Genomic DNA, 27,718 nt, shown 5'->3' with positions numbered 1-27,718 from the left:
CGATCACATGACTGCGTATGGGGAATCGGGGATATGCCTGCGTCATCAGTGATCACGAAGAAAAATTATTTCGTAGAAAAAATTTAGCGGCAATATTCAAACATTCAAGCATGCATGCAAAATAATCAACAAACAACGAACATGTTCAAATGGATTCAATGGCAAGTTTCAGAGTTCAGCGGGCGTTTTGAAGCTTTCATGCATGGCACTTGGGTCTTCTAGTTCTACTCCAAGACCTATTTCTCAAGCTAGATGCCATAGCCTAGGCACATGCACCAAGGTGAAGCTCTGCGATACAAATCGCAACTCGCAGATCTCATTGGCCTCCAACTCTTACAGTTTGCAGTATTTTACAGTTTGCAGTATTTTCTTACTACCTTTTGAGTCTTCAGCTCAGCCAGCATAATTTAGGTTGTGGTGTAGACGAATTGGCCATGAGCACCGGCAATCATCTGTGGTTGAAGCAATGCTGTGATCGGATTGAAGAGCTTCAGTGCCTTATCAAGGCAAATGCTAGTACTGGAAAACGTTCAGTTGACATACCATGGTAAGGCGTTCATGGCACCACCACTTTGTCCTTATGTTCTTGTAGTGGTTTCCAGGAGCTTGGAATGCCTGAAAAGGCCACTGAAATATTTAAATTGCTAGAGCTAGAAGCATTTGCCACAACAAGGGCTGTACCTGACTCAACATGTCAGAAAGAGGCTGAGTAGTGCTGATTGCAGTAGCTCCTGGTTCGGCTAGAGTTGTAGCTACAGCAATTTCTTGTACGCTGTCAGGGTCAAGCAGTGGCTCTTGCTGGAGTGTCTTTAAAGGGGAAGTTAAGGCTAAAATCAAAATTTCACCAGTTGTCTTCGGGGTGCTGAGTCGAACGGTCGTGGTCCGAGGAAGCTGAGACGCTCCCTTCCTACTTTAATCCCAATCAAACTTGCGCACTTCCACCGAAACTGGGTGACTGCGCCCTACTAGATGGGGATTTGTATGCAAAATGTCACTAAAAGCGCCATGTCGTTCTTATAAAAGCACGGATGACCGCGATTGGCCCATATGTTGTAGTCTTTTGGACGCTGAGTCAACTGGTTTTGGTCCGAAAAGGCTGCGATGCAGCGTTCCTCCTTTATTCCCAATCGAACATGGTTGAACAAGCGGTCACGTGCTCCTGCGTACGCCAGTCACCTGGTCACCGTGCCTGCAGGGTACAACTCACTAGCCTGTTTGACCTTTTTTGGGTGCAGTCCTGTCACTCGAGTTGAACCTTGGTGTGAAAGCTGTCGAGCGCAATGAAATTTATGCAGCACAAATGTGATGGAAACAGCGCAAAGAATTATTGAATGCTGTTTATATTCACGCAAGGAGGCCTGACCTCGCAAGCAAAAAAATTTAAAATAAATTCACACTTAGGCGGGGATTTGGATTATCAACAACTCGTTAGTTTCATCCATTGGTTGCCTATTGTTGTTGAAATACATCACTCACTCACCTATTTGGGTTCTTCATATTTGCACCTTTTTGTCACTCCGTCTTAGTTCTATTTGTATGAAGTTACACACTTTACCGTGCTGTTTCCGGATACGCTTCTTTACGCTGTTTCTATCATGTCTCTGATGTATAAAATCCACCGTGCGTGTTCGTTTTCTTTGTTTTGCCTGTGTTTCACCTGCTGAGAAAGCACCGAAAGTACTCGTGGAAAAAGTGTTGACAGTGCTGTTCGTGAGGAGCCTGAAACCTGTTCTTTTCTTGATTGTTATGAGCTGTCAGTGTATGTTGTGAAGTTTCCCTGACGTGTTCCTCAATGTCTTATTCCAGGTCATGGATGTGCAAAGAGCTGTTCTCTCTTTTAGCAAGGTACGTACATGTATGTGTTTAGGTGGCATGGAATATCTGTGAGTGTTTCTGGTTTGGGTTTCCTGGCTGTCTTCCCGGTCTATTATGTTTAGAAGAGTAGTTATCTCTCTGGTGATGGAGCTAATGGTTTTCTGTCAAAGGTGTAATTATTAATTATGAATGGATGCTTTGGGCCAATGCTCTTTCCTTGCTTGCTGTGACACAGGTACCCGACTGGTGTGACTAACGCCATTATCTTGTCGGAGCTGCAGATGCTGTGGAGTGATGGCAATAGTGCTGCTTCCTGGCAGGATGGCGAGTGCAAGAGTGAGTGTCCCTTCCAGCGATTGAATTTAGGTGTCCGTCACATGCTCCTACACTTGTTATTGTCTTGTTATTCGTTTTTAGCTTGAGTTCTCCTGCTTGGGAGGAAGGAGCTAAACATGTAGCAATCATAGGAAACCCTGCTACTGTAAAAAGGCTAGATTAAGCGATTTTAGCGAGAGGAGTATTTTCGCTAATGTAGCGAATTGGTCCAGATTCAGAAAACGCTAAAATGTTTACCCGTTCTACAGTACTCTACCTAGGCAACTACCAGCTATCCAAACACAAAGCGCAGGTGTTGTGTAGGCAGCGATCCTAGATGTATATGACTGTTGTGACCGTGACGTAATACTCGCTGTAACTTGTGTAAGCCATAGTTTCTGTGGATAGTCTATTGCATATTCCTGTACGACAGGTATGACTTCCCCTACCCTCCTGCCTTACTCTATGACAATGTTCATGCGTGTGATGTTGTTTAGCCGTGTGCTTTAGTCTGCCTGCCTACCTGCCTGTGTGCTTCTCTGTCTGCCTGTCTGTTCATCTGTCTGTCTGTCTATACTTATGCCTGTGTATGTATATGTGTACAAAAGTAATAGCTTGAACTGGTAACTGTCTGAGGAGTGTTTCTGAACACGAAGCCCCAGAGTTATCTCCGTTGCTTTGCCTTTGTGTGGTATGCTCTGCCCTAGCGAGGGCATATAGCACTCTTTGCATCAAGGACCCTAGACACTTGGTCTATGTGTGTAATATGATTATGACTGTGTGTGTGTGTGTGTATGCGTGTGTATGTGTGTATGTGTGTATGTGTGTGTGTGTGTGTGTGTGTGTGTGTATGCGTGTGTGTGTGTGTATGTGTGTGTGTGTGTGTGTGTGTGTGTGTGTGTATGTGTGTGTATGTGCATGTATATGTTTGTACTATGTGTGCTAACTATGCAGAGATTTCTATAACCGATTTTGTCCAATCACGCTTCATCAGTCCAGAGGCCATACTGGAAGGCACACTGACGCTGCCGCATGCTTTGCCAGGCACCAATATTCGTATCCTACGCTGTGCGCTCTCCACACATTGATGTAGAACATTATCATGATCTTTGCTTTCTCCTGCGTAAAGCACTGTGCCCGTGGCTCTGGCACTAAAAAAAAAAAAAAATTGACGGGGTTCGCGTACCGGGCAGGTCAAGAACAAGGAGTCGTACAACTTCCTGGTCAAGAACCACCTTTCCGCTTCCGTGGGACGCCACCACCCCATGATCAGGCGTCAGATGCGGCTCCTAAACGGTGGGGGAGGATAGATCAGATCCACCAACCAGAGTCTCTGGCACTTGTGTTCTTCAAATTGTGAATATCTCTTTATCCTTTCATGACCATGTCTGGCCTGTGCACAGTTAGGTACTAAGCCCCCTCCCCCCCCCCCCCCCACACACACACACATTCCTCCTAACCGGGGGGGTTAAGAAGGACCCTACTGTGCACAAGCAGCTGTGCTGTACATGTACCGTACAGGCATGGTGGCGAAATCGGGCCTGCAATTTCAGGCCCAGAATAGTTTTTTTATTGTGCAACTATTCTCTCTCTCTCTCTCTCTCTCTCTCTCTCTCTCTCTCTCTCTCTCTCTCTCTCTCTCTCTCTCTCTCTCTCTCTCTCTCTCTCTCTCTCTCTCTCTCTCTCTCTCTCTCTCCCTCTCTCTCCTTCTCTCTCTCTCTCTCTCTCTCTCTCTCTCTCCTTCTCTCTCTCTCTCTCTCTCTCTCTCTCTCTCTCTCTCTCTCTCTCTCTCTCTCTCTCTCTCTCTCTCTCTCTCTCTCTCTCTCTCTCTCTCTCTCTCTCTCTCTCTCTCTCTCTCTCTCTCTCTCTCTCTCTCTCTCTCTCTCTCTCTCTCTCTCTCTCTCTCTCTCTCTCTCTCTCTCTCTCTCTCTCTCTCTCTCTCTCTCTCTCTCTCTCTCTCTCTCTCTCTCTCCCCCCCCCCCCCCCTTACGGTATATTCTGGGTTCGAGTGCCATTTGTGTTGGTTCTCTAGCCTGCTGTGTGTTGTCCTTAATGGTAGCTGTGACTGTATAGCTCTGGCATGGCTGAAAGAGAACCCTGAGGCTGACAAAGGAGCATCGCTAGAGATGTACCTGCACCAGAAGTTCTACCAGCACCCACAGCTACAAACTGTAAGTATCCTACTCAGTGCTACTCACCCAGCGAAGTTTCCAGCTGAGTGTGATCCATGTGTGGTGTCTTCGGATTGAATTCGTTTCTAACCTGCAAGGAGAATGGCAAACAAAGAACAACCGTTGAGCAGAGTGTGCAAACACGAACACAGTGCAGACATGGGCATATATATGGGGTACGGGTGTTGTACCATGTTCTTCTGGTCCTATGTCTAAACATAGTCACACGTATAGTCATACATGTAAAACACATTACTGGCCTGCTTTCCACATTATTATATGGAATATAGGCGCTCAAGTATTCAAATCAGTCAAATGGTGCGCGTGTATGTGCGTGTGTGTGTGCGTGTATACATGTGTGCGCACGTGTGCGTGCATGTGCGCGCGCACGTGTGTGTGCGTGTGCGTGTGTGAACATGAATGCACAATGTCTTGTTACCGGCTGCAGAACTCTCGTGTCCGTCTAACACGCTGTCGTCTTCAGCAGTCGCAGAATGCAGGCGTGCGCAACACCAGCACTAGTAGGAGTGGACCTCGAGCAGCCAGACACCTTCTACCTACTGACATTATGGTGTTCTTATCCGATTGTGAGAGTTTGATGATGGACGGGTGAGTTATGTGTCTGTGACTGTGTGTATGTGTGTGTGCCCGCATCTGCTTCGCTCAAACACTGCGCATATTGGAGTTCCCAGTGTATCATTTATCAGTCAGTTTTGGTTTGTCAGCAAACAAACTGGATTTCATTCCGAAACGTATTCACTGTTAGCGTACTTGTTGATCGGTATACTAATTACTATGGCTTTACGGTATGTTAATTTTGTACAGTGTACTTGTGTGTTTGCACTTGCTTATGTGTGTGTTTCTGTGCAGGTTCAGTACCCAGCTTTCTCTGAACCAAATCAGCAGTGGATATGGCTCACCTATCCTGTTCAGGGTATGCCATTGCCTGAGGGGTTTACTCTCCACTCTTCTTGATCCTGTTTGCATTCTTCCATGGGAGCTATGAGGCTGGAGTTCACATCTATTATGCAGTGTGGATGCTTTTACGTGTACACATACTTTTTGTGTGCATGCTGATCTGGTTGGCTGTCTGTATCATTCGTTTCTGCTAGCTTATTTGCCTGTGTCGTGTCTGTCTGTCTGTCTGTCTCTCTGTCTCTCTGTCTGTCTGTCTGTCTATTTGTCTGTCTGATAGTCGGACCACACAACAGGAGAAAGACTTGACTGATTGATACCGATATTTTAACGTTTCGACGATAGTTTTCTTCAGAATAATTACCTACTATCGACTATCGTCGAACCGTGAATAGATCAGTATCAATCAGTCAAGTCTTGCTCCTTTTGCGTGATCCGCCTATCCGCCAGTGCAGTGCATGAACCCCTTGGCTGGACCTGTGCTGGTGTGTTGTTATTATGGATATCAAGCCTTTGCCGAACTGTCTGTCTGTCTGTCTGTCTGTCTGTCTGTCTGTCTGTCTGTCTGTCTGTCTGTCTGTCTGTCTGTCTGTCTGTCTACTGTATGCTGATGTGCGCGTGTGTGTGTTTGTGGTGTGTGTGTGCGTGTGTGTGTGTGTGTGTGCGTGTGTGTGTGTGCCTGTCTGCTTGTCCTGAATCATGTCAGGTATCACGAATAGCACCAGTAGTGACGGTACATTCTCCGGATGGCAGTACAAGTCAACAAGTAAGTTCCCCGTGTCGCTTAGTAGTACGCTGTATCCACGAGCCATCATATTTCTCAATGCAATTTATTGTTGCTCTTGCCTTGTCTGTTGTCGTCCCAACTCGGGGGAAATAGGAATCATTCCAAGGCGCAGGTAGGCAAAGCAGATCCACATGTTCAGGAAGCATGAAACTGTTCCAGGATCAACACCAAACATGTAATCCGAACTCTTGTTGTGATCTGCCAAGTCTCAGCCCCACTGGCAGTGTTCCGTTTCACAAGCACTGGTGTTATTATGCCATGAACAGGGGGTGGTGGAGTGGAGCTGGCAGCAAAGATACAAGGCGGTGGTGCAGCACCAAGCTTGGAAACCTCTCAGAATGGTGGGAGCTTCGAACCCCCTGCCTTCCGTTGGCATGGTTGGCATGTCCATCCACCTTGGTAGCTTGCAAACTAAACCACTTCAGGACGTGCCACTAATGGCCTAGTTAGCCGTTGTGCAGCCTAGCGTATGTGCATATCCCGCCTTAGCTGCACCACATCTTCGTGTGGCTAGTCAATTATATCACACCATCTGGCATGTGTGTGTGTGTGTGTTTTGTTTGAATTTGCAGCTGTGTGTGACGTTGAGTGATGATGCGGGTACCTCCATTGGCCTGATTCTGTGGGACGACCATCTGCAACTGGCACAGCTCTTCAAAAAGGTACATGTACTGTATATCCATTCCTATCTAGACCAGTTTATGATACGTACTATTACGTACCAGTAAGGTTGCTATGAAACTTGAGCAAGTATAGTAATATGGTTGCAAACTATACAGAGGCAGTGCAGTGCCTTAACCTGCAATAGTGCTCAAATACCCGTAATGTACACTCAGCCTCTCGCTCTCGCTCTCGCACACTCCATACTCCTGCACTATCGCACCAAACACACACACACACACACACACACACACACACACACACACACACACACACACACACACACACAAACACACACCGTCCCACATTCTCACACACACACACACACACACACACACACACACACACACACACACACACTGTCACATGTGCTGCTTTTTCTGTGCACTCCGTTTGCTCAGGGTGACTGGCTTGGTATAGAGAAACCTTACTACCAGCTGTATAACAATGAGATGTACGTGGAGTATGGGCCAGCGTCCGTGTTCTACTGTGTTCCATTCGTGCCAAGTACGGTAAGTTCAGACTTCAAGCCCCTGGAAGAGAAATGGTGGTAAAACACACACACCTGGCGAAAGGGCGGTAAATACACACCTGCCCACATAGCGCTCTCTAAGCTGCAAAGTTCTGGCAAAGAGCGTTCCTTCCCTGGACTTCAAACTGTTGACGTAATGTGTGTGTAGTGACTTTAGCATGGGTGCTTTTGAATGCATCTGAGGCAGATCCTTTTCGTATTCGCTGTGGGATGTTTTCTAGGTCCTACAAGTACTGCTGTGCTGTTTGTGTCACTGTGTGAGCATGTGTGCATGTGTGCTAGCCTGTTGCCAGTTGGCAATGCAGCTACACCCTATGCCAGAAGTGTTAACTTGGAAGCATGTCCAAGTACAGGTCCATGCTTCTCCTGAGGCCTATCGTAAAGCTCTCTCTCTCTCTCTCTCTCTCTCTCTCTCTCTCTCTCTCTCTCTCTCTCTCTCTCTCTCTCTCTCTCTCTCTCTCTCTCTCTCTCTCTCTCTCTCTCTCTCTCTCTCTCTCTCTCTCTCTCTCTCTCTCTCTCTCCCCCCCCCCTCTCTCTCTCTCCTGTATTTACACATTGTTTACAGGCTTCAGAGAGTCAGTGTGAGTCCAGTTCAGTGCTCGGTCACAGCGCTGTGTTGACGGATGATGAAGGAATTGCCAGTCTAGCGGCGTATCCCCATCGTCTGCAAGTGTACCAGTTGCAGCCTCGTACAAAGGCCATAACACTGTGCATTCAGATTATGTCCAAATCCCCTCTGGTAAGTCACACGCTCAAGTGTGCTTGGCAGTAAATCCTAATGATTTATACGGGTCTTTCTCTTTCTCAGTCTCCTGATGATTCTATTTCGGCCCCAGTTTGTGTTGGTTTGATTAAACAGTAAAAACCCTACAGCACAGAACCATTTCAATTGCAGTCCCATTCAAATTGATCCAGTAACGTATTTTAGAGAACTGAGGCCACACAGGTCACACAGGCCCCGGATGGATAATTTCCTCTGAAAAGCAACTGGATTTGGAGAAGGAAAATATTTTATTCTAATTGTTATTGGCTTTGTGTAGCAAGGAGCAAGGTGCAGGAAGCTAATATGGACAACCAGCACACTACTTTCCCATACAGCTACAGTTGTGCTCGGTGAGATCCGACCCAAAGTGCATATGTTGGCACCCTCAACAGTTACTTGCACAGCCCTTGACCTGGCCCTGGTGGTGGTACGAATGTTGCTGGACGTACACATGTACAAGTACAGCGATGTAATCGGACCCCCAGCGACTATGACATTGGGTTAAAAAGCTGCAAACTGAAGTCCAGTGGCTGCTGTGCTTGTTGTTATTCTCGTTCTCTCTCCTCCACTCACTCACAGAAACAGAACCAGTCTGGTACAAGTGCTGAAGAGTTCACTCTGGACGTCACCGATCATACTGGTAAGGTTGTAACGGCAAGTTGGCAACCCAATCTGTTCAGCTTTGTGCTTCAGCAAATAATTTGACGTAGCCATGTGAAGAACTCATCAGCTGAGTGGATGTGGCTTGCACACACAAACGGGTTACTATATCGGCCGAAAACACGCGAAAAGTGCTTTATTGGTATTCGAATACCAAAACTGGCAATAGGCAAGAACTTGTCAGACTGGAGAGTGTAGACGGGAGAAATCTGATGTGAGTTTGTGCTTTCTTTTGCTGTAGGTTCTGCTTGTGTGCACATTTCCAACCACCTGTCAAGCCTCTACCATCACTTTCAGCCTGGCCAGGTATTGCTGTGCTGTGTCCGTGCTTGCGTGTGTGTGTGTGTGTGTGTGTGTGTGTGTGTGTGTGTGTGTGTGTGTGTGTGTGTGTGCGTGTGCATAATCCAGGGCACACTTGCTGTTCGATGGGGGGGGGGGGGGGGCTACAAGTATACTCACACCTTGGTATACTACTAGTACTCTACAAAACGTATGCTACACATTTCAGGGCTGACCTCTAAGTTTGTTATGCCCCTTTTTCTGTTGGGAATCTGCTCATGTGCTGCTATGTGCACCATTCCACTACTACGGTTGTATGTGTTTGAAGTTTGCTGGTGTTTGCTGTATATGTCTTTGTGTTCTGCATGCAGTGTGTTGTGTTATGTGGCTTATCAAGTGTAGACACTACAGCTGCTACTGCTGCTGGTGGTGGTGGTGCCGCAGGGGAAACACCTGGGAGAAAACTGCTGTGGCAGAGCTGGAAGAAAGGATGTGCAATGTGGAATGGTGAGACCGTGCTGTTAGTGTATATGTACACTGTACATGAAGCAATTCTACCACCCCTGGAAGACTGGTGGAATAGTGTGGGTGTATTGACTGGGGCTTTGTTTGACTGAGTCTCAAGTCTCAAGTGAGCTGTGATTTTTGAGAACTTTCATTGTCTTGAGCACTGCTCATGCACCTTGATGATTCTCACACAGCTCAGCAAAGCAGATACAATACTAAGCACGGGTTCAAACATCTAGACCGAGATGCAGAAATGAGATAGTGAGAGTGCTGTGTACCTCTTCCTCACAGTAATCGATTAGGGTGCGTTCAGACTACCGACAACCGCGTCAAACCGTGAATGGCAATAAACCACGAGCGACAACCACACTACCGGTAAACTTGTGCAGCTCTCACCGCGGCACCGAGAAGGGATTTTCCCCTAGTCACAGCCTGAGCACCTTTTGCCATGCCGACTTCAATATGGCGTCCGTGCGGGGCAGTTTGAAAGGGTTTTTTGCCGCATCGCGCGTATCAGCCCGCGAAGTTCAAATTAGTTTCCAACTTTCCATCACACATCTTTTAAAAGTTATTGAGTCGTCTGAATTTCCCTCCAGTAGAGTATGTCTGCTATGTTCGCTGGCCTTTCTCTTTTGCAACAAAGTGGTGGTAGGGAAGAGGGTGTCTCTGCCCGAAGTAGACTGTTGCAAGCCCACGTGCATCGACCTGTCCGTAGTGTCCAGGTATCGCTTCCTGCGAAGCCACGATAGTGTGAATCTTCCTCGCCGATCTTCATGCCATGAAGTTCTTCTTTTCTTGCAGCAGAGGAGGCTGCCTCGTCCATGAGGCGAGAGGGACGCTGGTGGTCAATTCACCGCACTGGGGGTCAACTGGGCTTCTGGGAAATAAAAATGGAGCAGTATTGCAGACGAAGTTGGGATGCCAGGAGACGCAGATGACTGTCTAGACATGCGCTATTTGCGTACCTACCGAGTTGACTGTCGGACGTTTCAGTCGTTTCAGTTCCTGCTCCGACAAACTGGCGATGACCTACAGGGAGCGTCAACTAGGTTTCGGACAACTGTGCCCCCTGCCAAGCGCCTGGCAATCTGTTTGCATTGGCTTGCGCATGGTCTTACGTTTAACCAGCTTGGCGAGCTGTATTGCATTGTGGCATCAACTGCCCATGACATTGTGCATGCTGCAGTCAGTGTTTTGAAAAACATCCTGGTACCAGCAGCCGTTGTCTGGAGAGAATAAAGACTGAAATGTACCTTACTCATAAAACTATCACACTCAATGAACTACTACTCCAATTACGGCTCATGCACCTTCTCTCACCAGAGCCTCTAAATCTCACATTCTAGATCTCTCTCCGTCACTCCAATCATGAGGCACATACACTCCAAATACTCCAAACTCTTCGGGATTCTCTCTATCTCTTTTCCCAATCGAGGAAAGAAAAAAAGCCCAGAAGCGCAAGCATGCGCCTTGGTTATCAAAACATGAGAGCTCACGTCCTGCGAGAAATTACGTAACATGTGTAAATGTTTTAGGTTTCAAATATTAAATGTGGAGATCGCGTACGCGACAGCCGTCAAGTTCCCTTCTGGTAGAGAGCTGGAGGACGTCATCACTGGCTTCAAAGCAGGGATGCATTGAATTCTTTCTCCGACTGCCTGACGTCAGCAGCTCTCTTATCTCTCTGTTCTTCTCTCTTTTTCTCGTACTCTCTCTTCTCTCTTGCTTTGGCTTCATCGTATTCTCTCTGTTCTCTTGCTTTCGCTTCCTAATGCTCTCTGCGTTCTCTCTCTCTCAGCGGTCTTCCGCTACTTCTCTCTGCGTCTCAATACGCAGCTGGAACTCCTGCTGCGCCAGCAATCTCCTTTCCTCTGCTGATATTTCCTCCTTGCACGTTTCCAACTGGATGGCCGCAAATGACTGGTTTGTCAATGCTGCCCATTTCCTTGTGGTCTTTCGACTTGGCTTCCTGCCCGGCTCCAGATCTGATTCCGAGTCAGAGTCATCATGGGGAGTTTTCTGTCCGACCCCAGGCATGTTGACTTGCCCTGGTGTGTGCACTGGTGTGACAGGGGCTGGGGTGACGGGCTGGGGGAGCTTCTGCCCGTGCTTCTTCTGCTCCACGGTCGCTGATAGCAGTGTCTACATTGTTTCCACCTGGCCCAAAAGACTGGTTCTTGAAGAACAGGGCATGATACTGCGGGAAATTGGCCCAACCTTTGTGCGCGGACTGCAAGGACACGGGAACATCACGACATAAATATGCATGCCATTTGCAGTACGCACAGGAGTGTATACAAGTGCAAGTCGAGGGATTTGAAAAGGGAAAAAAGGTCTGAAATATTTTGACTGTCACTACCAGGACTGAAAAACAGGATAATTATAATGACAGAGTGTCTGAAGTCTTTGCTGCAAATAGTGCTCAATACCCTAACAAGGGCATACCGTACTACACAAGGCAGAACAACAGAGATCAACAGCTTTCTCGTGACTCCGAGTTTCGTGTTCAAAAACACTCATCAGACCATAGACCATAATGTGCTATTCGCTGGTTATAATTATAGGGTAATTGTAATGTAGGCTAAGGCAGTGCTACACCCACGATAGGAGATACCACCGGCGCTGGAATATACTGTAATAGTAGTGCAAGTGTCATAGCTGAGGTACATGCATATTGCTATAACCGAGATGGGAGATAGAACAGGCGCAATAAGTAGGTTTCAGCGGGAATTGTCAGGCCGAATGGTTGGACATAATTCAAATTATATTCAAACAGGACTGTTGGTACCACATGACAACAGTGGAAATGATCCTTGAGATCGTCACCCCCAATGTTGTCCTTCTAAGGCTAAACCACTTCCCATCCTGATCACACACCCGTGTCAATAGTCCCTGAGGTATGAGTACATCGTCAGTAGTATAGGAGGATGAATTCAGTAAGTATGAGAAAAATTCAACACAAAGATTACCTTTAGGTCGGAGTCACTCTCCACAGGAGCACCTGTGCGGGTTTTCAGTCTGAACGCCCTGTACATCATCTTGCCCTTCCTTCGTAGGGCATCGGTTTTGCTTTCAACATTGGATACCATGACAACAGGCCATCCCAAATGCTTCCGCTGTCGTTGAGCTTGTCAGCTATCATTGTCTGTTTCTCTGCGCTCGTCATTGTTTTGCCTGACGATCCAGCAAAGACTTCTACGTACAGGCACATGATCTCCTTCTCCATGCCCTGGGCAAATAATGCCTTCGGCATCGTAAAATACTACTTAGGCTGTCATCACACAACGGTCCAAAGCGCTGCGTCTACGTCCACGTAAGGAGTTTTTGGTCGGTTGTCATGATGATCCGCATACAGGGTGAAACGGGAGCAGAGGAAACGGGAAACGTAGACGTGGTAGGGAGGGGGGGGGGGGTATACGACTTTTTGGATGAATGTGCGTATCTCCCCCAGCCTTTTTCCAAGCGACCTCGTACTTGCGCGGGAATCTTCAAATTTCTCCGAAAACGTGACTGCATGTGCGCGTCAAAAGCTGTGCCTGTCTGATGACACGACCACTCGTTTGGGGGTTTTCACCGTAGACGTAGACGTAAACGGGAGTCCGAGAACGTAGTGTGATGACGACCTAAATGGAGTCACAGTTCCAGTCAGGAGAAAAAAGTCACACGCGAAAGAGGAGTTGAAACAAACACGTGCTCCCCTGTTTTGCTGCCGGAATGCTGTTTCCGCCGCAGCAGCTACAGCGGTAAAACCTTTCCACCGTCAAAATTCCAGTAACATCACGTGATTTAATCACCTTTGAAAACGTTCCCATTCTTTTTATCGGTAGTCTGAACGCACCCTTAGGAGCCATCCGGCATTATCGATAATTTTCACGAAACGAAAAAGTTTGGTTATGCCCCTCCCCCCTTAGGAGCCATCCGGCATTATCGATAATTTTCACGAAACGAAAAAGTTTGGTTATGCCCCTCCCCCACCCCTTTGAACGAAAAGTGGATTGATTTAACAGCTAGAATGGATTGATGTTTCAGCTATCAATAATTTTCAAAACGAAACTCTCCTCAACCCACCCACCCATAAACGAAACTTTATTCTCTTCGTGAAAAAGATCGATAATTACGGACGGCCCCTTAGCAGTTCCACGCCGGCAATGGGCTGACCTTTCGTTTGTTCCTAGGTAATGTCTGTCTGCTATCATGTTCACATTGTGTGTGTGTGTGTGTGTGTGTGTTTGTGATCTTGCTGGTGCTCGTAGTAACACGACTGTCTGGCTGGCTAGCATCACCGATGCTGTGTCAGCCGCAGGCGTTGTCGCAGCTCAACATACTGCAGTGTCAGACATGCCAGGTCACCATACAGGCTGTTAGCTGTGCCACCTCTCAGCCGTATTGTCAACGACGTAAGTTACAGCTAGCTTTGCAGTCATAGTGCCAAGGGAGACGAGGGAAACACATGGTTCGATCATCCATCAAGACGTTCTTAGGGTTCCCTGTAAGAAGGCGATGACGCCTATTGGGAATTCCCTAGTAAAATAAGAATAAAAATAAAAAATAAAATAAAAATAATGGTCAATGGGTATCTAGCTTTTTTTAAGGAGCTGACTCACACCACCGCATGACTTGTAACTACTTTTAATGTGCTGTCCTTGTATACTGGTATATCGCAGTAGAGTTTGTACAATAACATAATCATTACAGCATTGTTCGAGATGCTTTTATGGAGTAGTAACAATGTGACATCATAAGCACTGGTTTGCTCACGGCGGATTTTTTTGCGATTTCACGCCACTTAACAATATGGCCGCCGAAAGTCTCAATTGGGCTTCAATGGCAAGAAAATTTGAATTTTCAAATCTTCAGAACACGAGTAGGCCATGGTTTCCCCTGGATTTTGGAGACTAGTCAGCCCGGACAGCCCGGGGAACACGCTGATCATCTGCGTCTTGTTTCAAGCTTTCCGCTCGTACCTCACATGACTGCCTTTCCTTCAAGAAACATTTGTTCTGTGTCGTGCGAATTTGGCTTCGTTCTGGAATACTCCTTGTGTCGTTGCTGACAAACTCGGCTCCGAGAAGCCCTTCCCGATTTTTCCCAGCTTAGATCGATATTTTCCCAGGTAGAGGACTATCCTCTGGTTGTCTTCCCCAAGTGTCATTAGAATACGCGCGTGAACTTCTAAATACGCGCGACGAGTCAGGAGCCTGTTTTCTCTTGATTTGGGAGACAGATGGTGTGGCCCTTTAGTTGCTGTTGAGTGTAGAAGGCTGCTTCCTGCTGTAAATTGCTTAGTCGGCATGTGGGATATTGTAGAAGAAGGCAGCAGCCGGCCAAGTGAGCTTGCAATTGTGGTATCTACCCTATTGTGCGTTGAACGATTACGAAATGTCTAACTTGAATGTTGTACACGCGAGCACGCCAAGCAGAGGCTGACAATCACTGGCGAGATCAATCTCCAGACTGCCAGGAGTAGTTCGAGCAAGTTTGAAGCGGAAAGACAGCTAACTGGGCAGGCCAGGACGCCTTTCCACCCTCTTTCTCTCAAATTGCCGAAAAGTCGAGGATCTCGCTCGAGCGCTTTCAAAATGTTTCTCTTGGTTTCGCGTCCCAAATCGTGGAACCACGCGAGGATCGACATGAGTTTCTTCCAAAAACGCAAACTCATCGCGTATTTGTACTATTCGCACAATGTTACATAAATCGCACCGAACGCCGCCATATTTATAAGTGCCTGCGCGTGAACAGCCGTGTGCTGCTCAATGCGTAGTGTATGGGATGATGTCACTTGCTTAGCTTTCATTCTGTGTATTTGTTTCTGTGTTGGCTAGACTCTACGTGTGAGAAGGTGATACAATCCCATGTTGACGGTTATCTCTACTGCCAGGCCTGCGGGTAAGGGACCTGATGATGCACTCCAGGCTTGGTGTTGATAGGAGCTTGGCGAGTGGCTTGAGACTGAATCTTCACCTTGCTGCGCTGCAGTTGCATGTACTCTGCTAAGAATCTCGCCTGTCATTTCTATGTGTGATGTTGCTTTAGTCCAATCTTTGACGATATTCATTGATTGACCCGTTGTTTTGGACCGGAGTTTTGCGACTCTTGGCGAGCTGGTCGGCAAGCAAGGTTCAACTGTGCATGTATTTATTTGTTTTGTATGTTTTTCAGTTGCAAGGATCTAGTGGAAGAGGATTGTCGTCGCAAAGTTGCGGCTGAAAGGTAGGTGCATTATGGTCCACTGGTCACGCTAGCTTAGCAGATCCACATAGTCATCTGTTTAGTTCTGCCATTGCCTGAGATACATGTAATAGAGACATCAACTCCGCGTTGGATCACCAAGAGCAACATTTTTTTTACAAATAATCTACGTGGAGATAAAAGTTTAATAATAGCTATGAAAAGTATGAATGCCGCAGACATCACCACGCAACATGACAATTTGTTCAAGGTTTTAGATTGTGTGTTTCCAGAATCGATGTTCAAGCTCCGATCATCAGTGGAAACACGGAACTAAAGTGATCAAGGGAAAAACAAAGGTTAAAAATCCAAAGAAGTGTGACACATGACTTATCTTAGCCCTCACTTTTTGTAATACTTACGCGTCATGTGCCACACTTCTTTGGATTTTTAACCTTTGTTTTTCCCTTGATCACTTTAGTTCCGTATTCCCACTGATGATCGGAGCTTGAAAATCGATTCTGGAAACACACAATCTAAAACCTTGAACAAATTGTCATGTTGCGTGGTGATGTCTGCGGCATTCATACTTTTTTTATTTTTTTATTTATTTTTTACTGAATAGCACAGGACCATCAGATACTGCACAGCGGGGGCGGTGGCATATTCGATGGAAGTGGGGGCGGGGCAAAAGTAACTCCTCCGACCAAAGGTCTCGGAATCATCGTTACTCCTGTGCGCCGATACATAGGAGAAAAGAAACATGTGCATCCAAGAGGGAAGCACCGGCTTTGCAAACGATAATGGGGAGAATTTGAGATTGAGATAGGACAAAACAATAGTAAAAGCAGTGCACCGTAGGAAGATGGAGAGAACTGATAATCGGATATTAAGGCTGAGCGAAGTGGATCAAAGAGGGGTAGAAGGGAGCTGGAGTGCGGTCAGAATAATTAGGCTGGTGTGTTGGCTGCGATGGAGAGATCATAGCCTGTCTGTGGCCCACTCCCACCTGCTGCGCCGCAAGTGGTCGTTGACATTTTTCTTGAAGGTGTGCATACCTCTGCGAGAAGGGGGAGACTGCAGAAGGGTAGGTGGGAGCTGATTCCACGTTGCAATGAGGGAGTGGGGAAATGAGCGGAGCGTGTTGTTTCGTGACTGAGGAGGAAGGATACTGGTGAGTTGTGATGGATGATGTGCTGCAGATCTGGTTGTCTCACGAGTAGACATGCGGCATTGCGGTGCGGCTGCTGATGGTAGCAGAATGGCTTTCACCATTTCCAGACCCTCCACAAAGTGCAGCTTGTACAGCAAGCAGAGCCCTGCTACGGTACGGCGAATGTCGAGGCTCGGGAGGTATGATCCATCTCCAATTATGTGCAGGGCACGTCGCTGGATGGCAGTGAGCGGTGGCGGCTGATGGTCAATGCCTGCGACTTTGTGGGCTCGAACTTGATCCTCCACCTGCTTCCCCATGCTGCCAGTGAGTCTACTGCCTGCCGGAGGATTGCTGTCTCTTCTGGCAGTCTGAGTCGGGTGGTGATGCACTTGTAGAGAGTTGTGTCGTCGGCGTATACAGCCAGCTTCGCCCCATCAGGCAGGTGGTCTTCTGCATCGTTGACGTACAGAAGGAAGAGGGTGGGGCCGAGGATGCTGCCCTGTGGCACGCCAGATTGGATTCGGTGGGTCGGTGAAGACTGGCCGCCTATGACGACACGGATGTGGCGGTCTGTCAGGTAACTCCGGAGCCAGGCAAGGAGGGGGCCACTTATGCCGCACCGCTCAGCCTTGTGGAGGACGCCGTTGTGCGAGACCTTGTCGAAGGCCCCGGCAATATCTACTGCGAGGACCCTGACGAGGCCTCCACCGGCAGCTGCAAGGCTCCACTCATGCTGAAGAGCAATCAGCAGATCAGAGGTTCCCAGTCCAGTGCGAAAGCCAAACTGCCTGTGAGAAAGGATGTCATTCTTCTTCAGGAAGTTGGACAGGCTGCGGTTCACGATGGACTCCATACACTTAGACATTATGGGCAGTAGTGATATCGGTCGGTAGTTTCTGGGGTTCGACTTGGGGCCTTTCTTGTGTACCAGTACGACGTTGGCAACTTTCCACATGGCAGGTTGATGACCACTGCAGAAGCACAGGGTAAACAGCTTGGATAGGGGCAGGGCCAGAGAGTCGGCACATTTTCTCAGCACTCTAGCGGGTACTGCATCAGGCCCTGTGGCTTTACTTGGATTCAGGGCTCGGAGTGTCCGGCGTACGGTGGCTTGGCGGAAGTGGACTGTTGCAAGTGTATTAGCGGTGCACATGTATCTGTGCGTGGGTGTTGTATACCAGTGGGTGGGTGTCCTACAGTCTCTTTGGTCTACATGTACCTTCCTGTGTCAACCCATTTTGCCCCAGCATGTGACAAGAAAAACATGCCTGATTTCCAAGTGCTTGCGCGTGTGTATGTGATGGGGCACAGGTGATCCGATAATTCGTCACAGAGTTACGGCGTTTTGTACAGTAGTCTGTACTGTACTACACGGCGCCCACTTGTATTCACTGTACGTTTTGGGAAACCGGACCATGTCGCTTAGTGAGTGAAAACACGTCATTAGGTGCGAAAGGATTTTAAAGAGTATATAGCTACTCGGTGAGCCAGAGTTCCGCTGGCATGTTGATAGTTAGTGCACATGTGTCCTGTATATAGGGGTGTCAATTTTAGGAAATTTTTGCGATTTTCACCCTTAGGTTTCCAAGTTTTGTAGTTCTGTTGCCAATCATAGTATCCGACCAGTCTCATATCGTCGCACTCTTCTCCTGCTTCACGGTCTTGGAACTCATTACATCACAGTGTTGTGCAGACTTGCTCTGAATCAACTCGTGAGCGGAAAAAGGGAAAAAGCTTCTCAGAGAGTCACGGAAACACAACCAAAACACCACACTCATGACTCGTCATGAGCCGGGGAAAGGATCAACATGGCACGGAAGCAAACAGTATGTTAACAATTTAGGCAGAGACAACTGAGTGGCACCAAGTATCACAAGCAAAGAAAACAGTAGGGCAGCTAAAAGATAAGGCGACCAGGAAGGATCTACTGCTTTATGTTGGCTAGATACAAGGAAAAAGAAAGAAAGAAAGCAGTTCAACATTTTAGCATGCATGCAGCGTCCAACATTGATGAGAACCGAATGAAATACTCAAAATGGACACGGGTTCCAAAGGCAACAAACTGGCAACTGGCACAGTCAGTCAGTACTCAGTAGCACGAAGAAAGAGAGACAGGCAAGCAGGCTAGAGATATGGTAGCAACGGAAGACTCAGCAGATGACTTGACCACCGGAACCAAACCGGATGCTGCATCTAGCGGTGATTATGCTGAAGCATGATGGGTGTCTCTATGTAATCCTCCAGAGCGGTCTCCTGGAGTTTGGAGAAGGAGCTCTCAAGGAGACTAAAGACTCGTTCAGCAGCAGCTGAACTTGGCTGGACCAAAAGCACTCTGCGGAAGACGCTGGCCCAGCGAGGATGATCGTTGCTGTGATTTTTCCACCACACTATTGGATCGATGTCACCAGCCAAATCCTCACAAAGCAGCAACATACTGAGGAAGCTTGATCTGCAAAGCTGCAACTTCGTTGTTGGATATGAAGGGGAAGGCCTGCAAATCACTCACATCCTCATGGACTGGCAGCATGTCTCTCACCTTCCTTGGATCACACAACCGTGCAGCACGAAAGGCATTCACAGTGTGGAAGAGAGCAACTCCGGCAGAGAACTTAGCATGGAAGTACTCAACTACTGGAACAATGAGCCCTCGGGCAAAGGCTATCCAGATATTCTCCTGGTTTAGATTGCCGCCATTCTGCCGTCATGCTAGGGCCTCAGTACAGGGGAGGGGAATTTGTGGCTCGTTGACGTATCGGCTCAGTCCGGAAATGACTTCATAGGCGATCAAACTGAGTGGCCCATCTCCTTCTTACTTGTGTGTCGCTTGCACAAATGGCCGAGCAAACTCAACAGTGATATCTGGATCCAAGTCTTCAACAATTGCTGATCGCACCTGGAGAGTTGTCGGGAAGGAGGCGACATCTCCAAAAACTGGTCCATGGCCTCCAACTTGTACCACCATCGGGTTGCACTGTAGCTACGTGGACTAATACGTGGACTAATTCCAGTCTGCGCTTTTCATTCCAAACATTTGAGCTCTTCGCTCCGTTCCTTCGCGTTTCTGGAGAAGCCATCTCCAAACAGCTGGGGTGCAGACGTTTTGAACGTATCGTCATCATCTGCCATTTCGGCAAGGTCGCGATTCATACAAAAAATGGCATTTCGCCGCCTTTCTCTATTCAAATGCATATTGGCATTGCCAATAAAAGCCAACGCCTGCTGGCATGCTTCGACAGTGGCTTGTACGGTGAGAGTCTCTTTCCCAGCTTCCTCTAGTACGTAGGTCAAAGGACCTACGGCGTCCAAAAGCAAGGCCTGTTGTTTCGACAGGACCTTGTCTCGCGGCTTGGTCGCAGGGTGTAATCGGGACTTCACCATCTTGTCCATGATGGGCGCAGAGGCCACTGTCGTCCTGTGAGTCGTTCACCATGTTCCTCCAGAAGAGGACGACGCAACTGATCAATCTTCAGAGGTATGCCATAGCTCAGAAGTGTTTTCAAACACTTAATTCTATACACAAGCACCTTCTCCTGAAGTGTACTGCCGACAGCATGAGTGCGCTGGAGATACTCCCCACCATCCAGGAAGATTTGCTTGCCATCCTCTGCACGCTTCTTCTTTTTTTCCTTGCTTTTCTGGTGCTTTTTCGATAAAAGGTGGACCCTGATAAATTGATTATGCTTTTCACTGTTGACACTTCATGACGACACGCTGTGCAATAGAGTTTCCCAGATCGTACATCCAAACTCTCATTAGGGAACTGACTATCTCTCAATGCAGGTGTCTTTGTTTTGGGGGCATTCTTCGAAACCGGCGGCTTGACAGTCCCTCTCTTGCCAGCGGTGACGGCAATCTTTCTCTTCTCACGCATGCTGCATGCTCCTGTGGGTAGATCACTGTACATGATGTCTCATTTGATTCTGTGCTCTTTTCATGTTTTAGGCCATTGGAGACATGCTGGAGGTGGTCCTTCTCGTTTCAGCTGACGTTGTGTGACAGTGCCGGTACTGTTTGTCAGGCATCTCCAACTGATGACTGTGCTCAGGTTAGTCTGCTCTCCCCCCCCCCCCCGCCCTGGGTCATCTATACACACAGGTTACACTGTGACTACTACATGACAAGCTGTGTACATTGTATGTGTGTGTGTGAACACTGCTGCTTGTTGTCACATTGTCATTTTGCTGTATCACTGGGAGGCGATTTCATGATATGGCTCATTGAAACATCTTCTCTACAGGTGCACTTTGGGGTTGCGCCTTGGGCCAACCAGCCATTCCTAAATGCAATGGTATCGTGTAGATCTCTTCTGGACAAGCATACACTGTCTTGTGAGAAACAGAACACTCAACCCTGTACAGTACTAGTTTACCCTACAAGACCTCCACTGCGCAGCAGGGTTGGTCAAAGCTCTCTAGCTACCTACCTACCTGGGTGCAGTCATGGCAGATGAAACTGGGCACGTGGATGTTGAGCGTGACTGATGCTTAGCATTGCACGGACTAAACGCTACCAACATGTTACTGTTAGAGGCCGCATTGAATTGCTTTTGTGCCGACAGTATTTCCCTTGCCATGAATAGTAAACTTGGCTCTTTAGTATTTGCCTATGCTCTGTGCATCAGTACTTTGGATATTGTGTGCATGGTGTGTGTTGCTCATTACCCTCAACTTTGGATGTTGTGTGCATGGTGTGTGTTGATCAGTACCCTCAACTAACTTGGATGTTGTGTGCATGGTGTGTGTTGCTCAGTACCCTCAACTAACTACTTTGGATGCTGTGTGTATGGTGTGTGTTACTCATTACTCTCAACTTTGGATGCTGTGTGCATGGTGTGTGTTGCTCAGTACCCTCAACTAACTACTTTGGATGTTGTGTGCATGGTGTTTGTTCCTTGTAGAATTTGCTCCAGACGACGGCATCACTGTTTGCCACCCTGCCTCATCAGCAGCAAATGGATCTCCTCGATGATCTAGTAGACTTGAAACTGGTTGCTTTCCTCTCCCTGGTGAGTGCATCCACTCAACTTCAACTCTCCTTTACTTCTTTTCAATCTAATGTCCACTATTTTCGGTCTGCTCAGCCTTACATGTATCTGTTCATCTTTATCTCTTTGAAAAATGTCTTACAGGTCGTGTGGTACTTCGCATTACCTAGCTAAATTTATCGATTTTTCTTCTCAATGAAGGCACTTCTGAATAAGGCTTCATCATGGTGTTGTTTGTGTATGCATGTGCTTATTTGTGTGTTACTGCATGTGACTGTGTTATCATGCATGTGACTGTGTTATCATGCATGTGACTGTGTTATCATTCTGCACTGCATGTGACTGTGTTATCATGCATGTGACTGTGTTATCATTCTGCACTGCAGCTTCCCAAGTCTGATTGTGCCGTGCTCAGTGCATTCACGGCTGTTGAGGATGACTGAGGCCAAGGTACTACTACAGCTCCTTGAGTGGTTTGTGTGAGCTCAACCTTTCTCAATGGAACCTTGGTATTACATTGTAGGTGGAACGTGAAACTTGAGCAGACCTGCAGGCAACCGCATACAGCAGAGTCATCCCGAAACCATTGGATGGGAAATGATATTCTACGGGCGTGATGACCTTTTTACTTGAGCAATGCTCATTGTGGCAGCCTTCTATCGCCTGCACTGACATGCTTTGGGAAGTGAACTACATGTATTTGTCTACAATCTCTACGCTGCGCAGGGCAGCATTCTATGTAGTCTTCATGCAAGAGACTGCTACTTCCACAGATCCAGGATGTCAAATCCAGCTTCACCCTACTGTTGAATAGTGCAAGAACCTGCGTTGGTTGCGTGGGAAAGGGTCGGTTTCACCACTATCAACTTCAACAGTATTATTGGTTTGGCCAGCAATAGTTTTGAGCGTACTACTGTACCGTGAGAAGGAATGGTTACACTGCCCAGTGGACTTTGGGATTTCACCTCGTGTTTCCAGTACATCGCTTGTGCACGGTGTCAGGTTTATACCCCCACTGGCTGGTGCTGGGAGCAGTGTACTGCAACCAATACAGGACACTACACTATGGCAGTTATGTTCTGATGGGCTGCATACAGCACATAATCCTGTGCTTATCCCTTGGGCCTTGGCATGCTTATGAGCATGCCCGGGTGGTGCTCTGAGAACCTTGTGGATGAGTTCATCTATCCTTGATGTGCCTTCACTATACTAGCCATTGGTCAACAGGTTGCCATTAGTTCCCGTGGCTTGGCCAGAGCTTGCCAAAATTGCGGCCTCTCCATTGCGTTTGGATCTTGTCTCCTTTCCGTTGGCCTTCAACAAGACTTAATGTGGCTCTGATCCCCCGACTTGCACGGCTCTGCAAATTGGGCAACGGTACTTTGCTTCTTGGAGGATTGCTACAGAACAGCGTGCGGAGAATGCTAGCACTCGGCCAATGTGCTGAGAACCATTTGACTTTCACGATCTTTGAAAATAAACTACTTGGCAGTGCAAGTCATCTTGGTGTTTATCATAGTGTGTTGCCACTCTTGAAGTAGATTCTGAATTCTCCTCCCCTCCCCCTCTCTATCTCTGTTCACAATGTGTTCGGACCAGACTGAGGTGATCTCTTTTCCCTTCTTGCCTTTAAACAAACACCTTTTTAAGTTCTCTGATATCTGTCAGGTTTCCTACCTTAGTGGAATTTCATTTTTGTCACAGCAAGATTTGGTGCAGAATGTACTGGTTCTGAAGACTTACTCTCCATGCGTGCTGCTACTGCTACTGCTGAAGTAGTCATCTGTGAGATTATTGTCTTGCAACACATCAGCCAGCTGGTGGGACCCTGGGGTAACGAGTCAGATTGACTATGTGGGTCAGAGCCCACGCTGATATCAGAGTCATCGTTGCGACATATTTCACTGGCCGTTACAGCCCTGGCATTACTGCCAGTGCATGGAGCCACTGTGCAAAGCTCCAGAAAAGCAAGGCGTTTGTTGATGGGACATGGATACTAGTCGCAGAGTATGCTGTGCAAATAAATAGCTTCATTGTCGTGATTTTTGAATGGCAATGCATGATCAATTTGTTTGTATTCAACAGCCACGATCGGTGCATGCATGCATGTGTGTATGTGTGAACAGCAGACTAACTCAACATCACTTTGCCTCCTACATGCCACTGCATTTTGAAAGATATGTTATTTGCACATCTACATGTACCATTATACTGGGCAGTGGGAGCAGTTGGTAATATTACCCCTTGAGACTGGTGGCCACCGTTGTGTTCATTCATCACTGTGTGTGTAGTCCGGCTATCCATTCATTCATACACAGTACCAAGAGTACATGTACTCTTGACAGTACCATGGTGTTGTGAGTCATCATCATCACCACCACCTCATTGTGTCTCATTGATTTCCACTCGGGTTCTGATCCGGTGGAAATTAACTAAAACATTACTTCTTTGAAAGGAAAAAGAAGCATGTTTCCCATTCTCCCTCATCCAGGTTGTGTTTCGCCCTAATCGGTTAGTTCTCCTTCCATGAATAGCATTGGTGCAGACAACTGCTGCTGCTGCTGCTGCTGCTTTGTCTAGCAATGGGATTGCGTGATGTTACTATGGCATCCCCCTGTACAGTAAAAACCTGTCAAGGCGACCACCTGCCACTACAACCAGGACCAATGGTCTCTCCAGTCAAATGACCCTGGATAAGGTGATCACCTCTACATGAAGGTTACATTTGGAAGGTTCCGTGAGCTGTCGGCTTAGACAGGTTTTTTTGTGTATCTATTTCTACACGTATGACTGTGCCCGGTTTGCGATTCTTCTCTCTTCCAGGTATTCGCTACCAGCAGTGCTGCTGATACACATCTTGACTCATCTTTACCAGACGAAGTACATGTACATGTAGTAGTAGCATCGTGGACGCTGAGATGCCACAGTGGAAGCAGCACTCTACCCTCACATCCCGCAGAACATGTAAGAGATTTGTAGACTTGTCCAGGCATTTCTACCGAGCCGAGAGCGCATGTCTCGATGCCAGTCTTTGTAATTCTACTGTGCAGTGGGATGTTTGAATGTTGCCTAGCTAGTATTCCGAGTCCTGATCTTGCAAGTTACTTGCATGGGCAAAGGAAACAGAACAGAACTGGGTGTACACAGATTACCTAGTTCAAAGTAGACTCACAGACCTTTGTGAAGTAGAGGCAAATACCTGTAGAAAAGAAGCACAATGACGCATAATCAAACAGGTGTGCCACCCTGGGTGTCTAGACTATTTCCAAGTACTATCCCCGCCGGTATATTGTACTAGTAGTGTACACCATGCACCATGTGCCATACATGCAGTTAGTGTAGAGCTGTACCTGTACTGTAGCTGGACATGCCTATCATGTGAATACAAACACTGAAACTGCCCGCCAAGAATGGCAAGAATGAAAACAGCGATACATGTATACTAGTAATAGAACAGCATGAATGATCAATGGCAGGCACTGGCTATTTTATGTAGTCACAGGCTGGACTGGCCTTCATCTGAAGTGTCTTCCTTGTTGTAATGTTACCTACTAACCTAGCTTGCCAAGTCACATAAGTGTCCACTACTGTAGTAGGGGTAGTATTGAACATCATGGTGATGTATGCCAGTCTGTTCAATTGAGAGCACTGCATGCACTGAGCGATACAGAACTGTCTCAGCATCTCCGTGTATTCATCAATTCATTGTATTGTGCAGTTTTAGACTCCTGCAGACTGCTGTAGTACCACGGGACTGTCTGTATTGCTGTAATGCTGTAGTGCTGTACGGCTGCAGGACTAGCCTCAAAGATTTAGCCAGCCATCCCACTGAGCTATTCTGGTGTCACGCTATCTTGAGACAAGCACACACATTGTTAACCAGTGGGAGGCGTTTGTCTTTTGGCACAGCTAATAGTATTTCCCCAGTGCAATTATGTACTGTAAGACCAGTGTGGAGTGTTTGCCTTCACCTGACTGCTTATACACAGTATAGATTGGTCAGCACTTCCAGTCGACTGCTTGCTGAAGGCTAGAAAAAAAACATAGCATAGGAATGCAGCCCCGCCCTGAATGTGCAGTGTATGGACTATGCATGCAGACATGAGTCCATCACCACTACTCTTTAGCTGTGCATTGTAACCGCAATGTAATGTTTACAGTCAAATGCTTAGCATTCATATTTAGAAACATGGTACACCCCATTTTTAAGGGTGCAAGCATGCATGTGAGAATAATGAATGGCTAGAATTAATTTAGAACTGTGCTTTCAAAATTAATTCTGACCATTCATTATTCTCAACCTTCACTGATGGGATCTATAGTGGTCGAAACAGCACTGTCTGGAGGAAAAAATTGTTTGTCAGTATCTATAACTTGGAGTCATGTTGCTGGTGTGTGGTCGGTTTGGTGGAGGTGGAAGAACTTTATTGATAAACAGGCCGAGAGCTGCTGCTTACCCTTTGTGCACATTTATGTTGTGTTACAAATACAAATACGAATGTTTATGTGGTTGTAGCATGGACGTGGAAACGTTTTTACTCCAGCGACTACTTACATGACTGATCGAGGAACTATAATATGTTTTCAACCCAACCCGTGCACCCTCCCCCTAGCTTTTTGCCCATTGAGAAGAGCATGTCAGCTTCCTGAGCCCATTGTCAGACATGTGTCACAAGTTCCTTTGGGCTCAACTCTTTCATCCGGACCCAGATGAGCTGCAATCCGCAGAACCTTTACATGTAGTCGAGGGTGGCACCAGTCCTCATCCAACATCATTCTGATATTTCCCTGGATGAAGTAATGGCATTCAGTCTATGATGAGGTTGGATATCGTATTCATGCTTCTTGAGACGTTCCTGCTGCTCATGGCAATGGCGGATACTCGTTAAATGTTGATACACAAGAGAGACTGGAAGCTGTGTCGCAACTCTGAGTTTCACGTATCACTACGATCATCAGGCAAGGATCATCAGCTTACAATCTCTCTTGTGTACAAGGCTCTACCCTACATGGGTATTGAGCACTCTTTGGACAGTGGAGCACGCTACTTGATTACGTAAATGTTGATAAAGACAGAATACTTCCCAACAAATGAAATCTTAGACTCACCAGTACACTAGAGTACCTAGCCTAGCATCTTGCTCATGGCCAAAGTCTCAGTGGGAGCCTCAGGAATGCCAAGTGATTGTCATAATTATCTAACTTTGTATCAAACTATCTTTTAAAAACACCAGTGCCAGTGGCTGTGCCCCTTGCCTTGTAAGAGTACGCCCAGTGCTGCATTATGTTCGTCACATCCCTGTGTGTATGTATCTGTTTGTTGTGTTATCGTATAAGCGGCTGTGAATGCCAGCTAGTGTCATTACAAGAATAGATGAGAAAGAAGAAGATTGGGAATGTGTGCGTGTTTTTGATATCCTCCTGTCAGGTGCATGTGATCATGTCCGTCGTCAGTGCGGAAGGAACGTCAGAGAGTGTAGAGGCCGGAACATGGCTTCACTTCCGGCTGTCATAGCAGGATATTGTCAGCGACTGATGTCTCCTACTGTACTGTGCTCAGTCGGTTTCTCTTCATCTGTGCACTCCGTGTTGTTCACTAAATCTCCCTCGTCATGTGCCTGCTTGTTCTTACATGGCACCTCCTTCATCATCATGATTCATTGGATTGTGTCTGTTTGTTCTTACATGGCTACATGCTGCTTTCCTACAGTGAGCAACACAAGAAGGTGACTCTGAAGATTTGAACAGCAAACACAGGGCTGTTTTCACTGCAACACACATCCGTGCTCCTCTCTGCTACCAGTGACACTGACAAGCTGCTCTTTGCAGCCAACCTCTCCGACTTCCCGGCGCCATTCCGGGGGTGCACGGTGCACTGTACTGCCTCCTTCGCACTCAGCCAGTGGGTAAGTGAGGGCTAAATGTGAATTTCAGAACATCCTCAAAGCTTCTCTCTGGGTATTTTTTCTTCTTTTCTTTCATCAGTCCAGGAATGCGCAATGCCAG

The 27,718-nt window shown here is 47.2% G+C and overlaps 1 protein-coding gene across 1 annotated transcript; it reads left to right on the top strand.

The window, feature by feature from the left end:
- The first annotated feature begins 154 nt into the window (after positions 1 to 154).
- LOC135813948 (uncharacterized) lies at positions 155 to 23,454 on the top strand. The gene is made up of 20 exons (XM_065326993.1): positions 155 to 547; positions 1,807 to 1,845; positions 2,051 to 2,151; positions 3,085 to 3,186; positions 4,204 to 4,301; positions 4,750 to 4,910; positions 5,172 to 5,235; positions 5,923 to 5,982; positions 6,576 to 6,665; positions 7,065 to 7,175; positions 7,761 to 7,934; positions 8,538 to 8,598; positions 8,860 to 8,924; positions 9,269 to 9,404; positions 13,658 to 13,801; positions 15,227 to 15,290; positions 15,564 to 15,614; positions 20,671 to 20,773; positions 21,626 to 21,733; positions 22,099 to 23,454. Exons 1-20 carry the CDS (start codon positions 435 to 437, stop codon positions 22,153 to 22,155), a joined length of 1,902 nt encoding a protein of 633 aa, XP_065183065.1. The 5' UTR covers positions 155 to 434; the 3' UTR covers positions 22,156 to 23,454.
- Positions 23,455 to 27,718: the final 4,264 nt, after the last annotated feature.

The sequence above is a fragment of the Sycon ciliatum genome, chromosome 4, assembly GCF_964019385.1.
Source record: "Sycon ciliatum chromosome 4, ocSycCili1.1, whole genome shotgun sequence".
NCBI classification, from domain to species: domain Eukaryota; kingdom Metazoa; phylum Porifera; class Calcarea; order Leucosolenida; family Sycettidae; genus Sycon; species Sycon ciliatum.
This window is presented reverse-complemented; position numbering and strand designations above follow the sequence as displayed.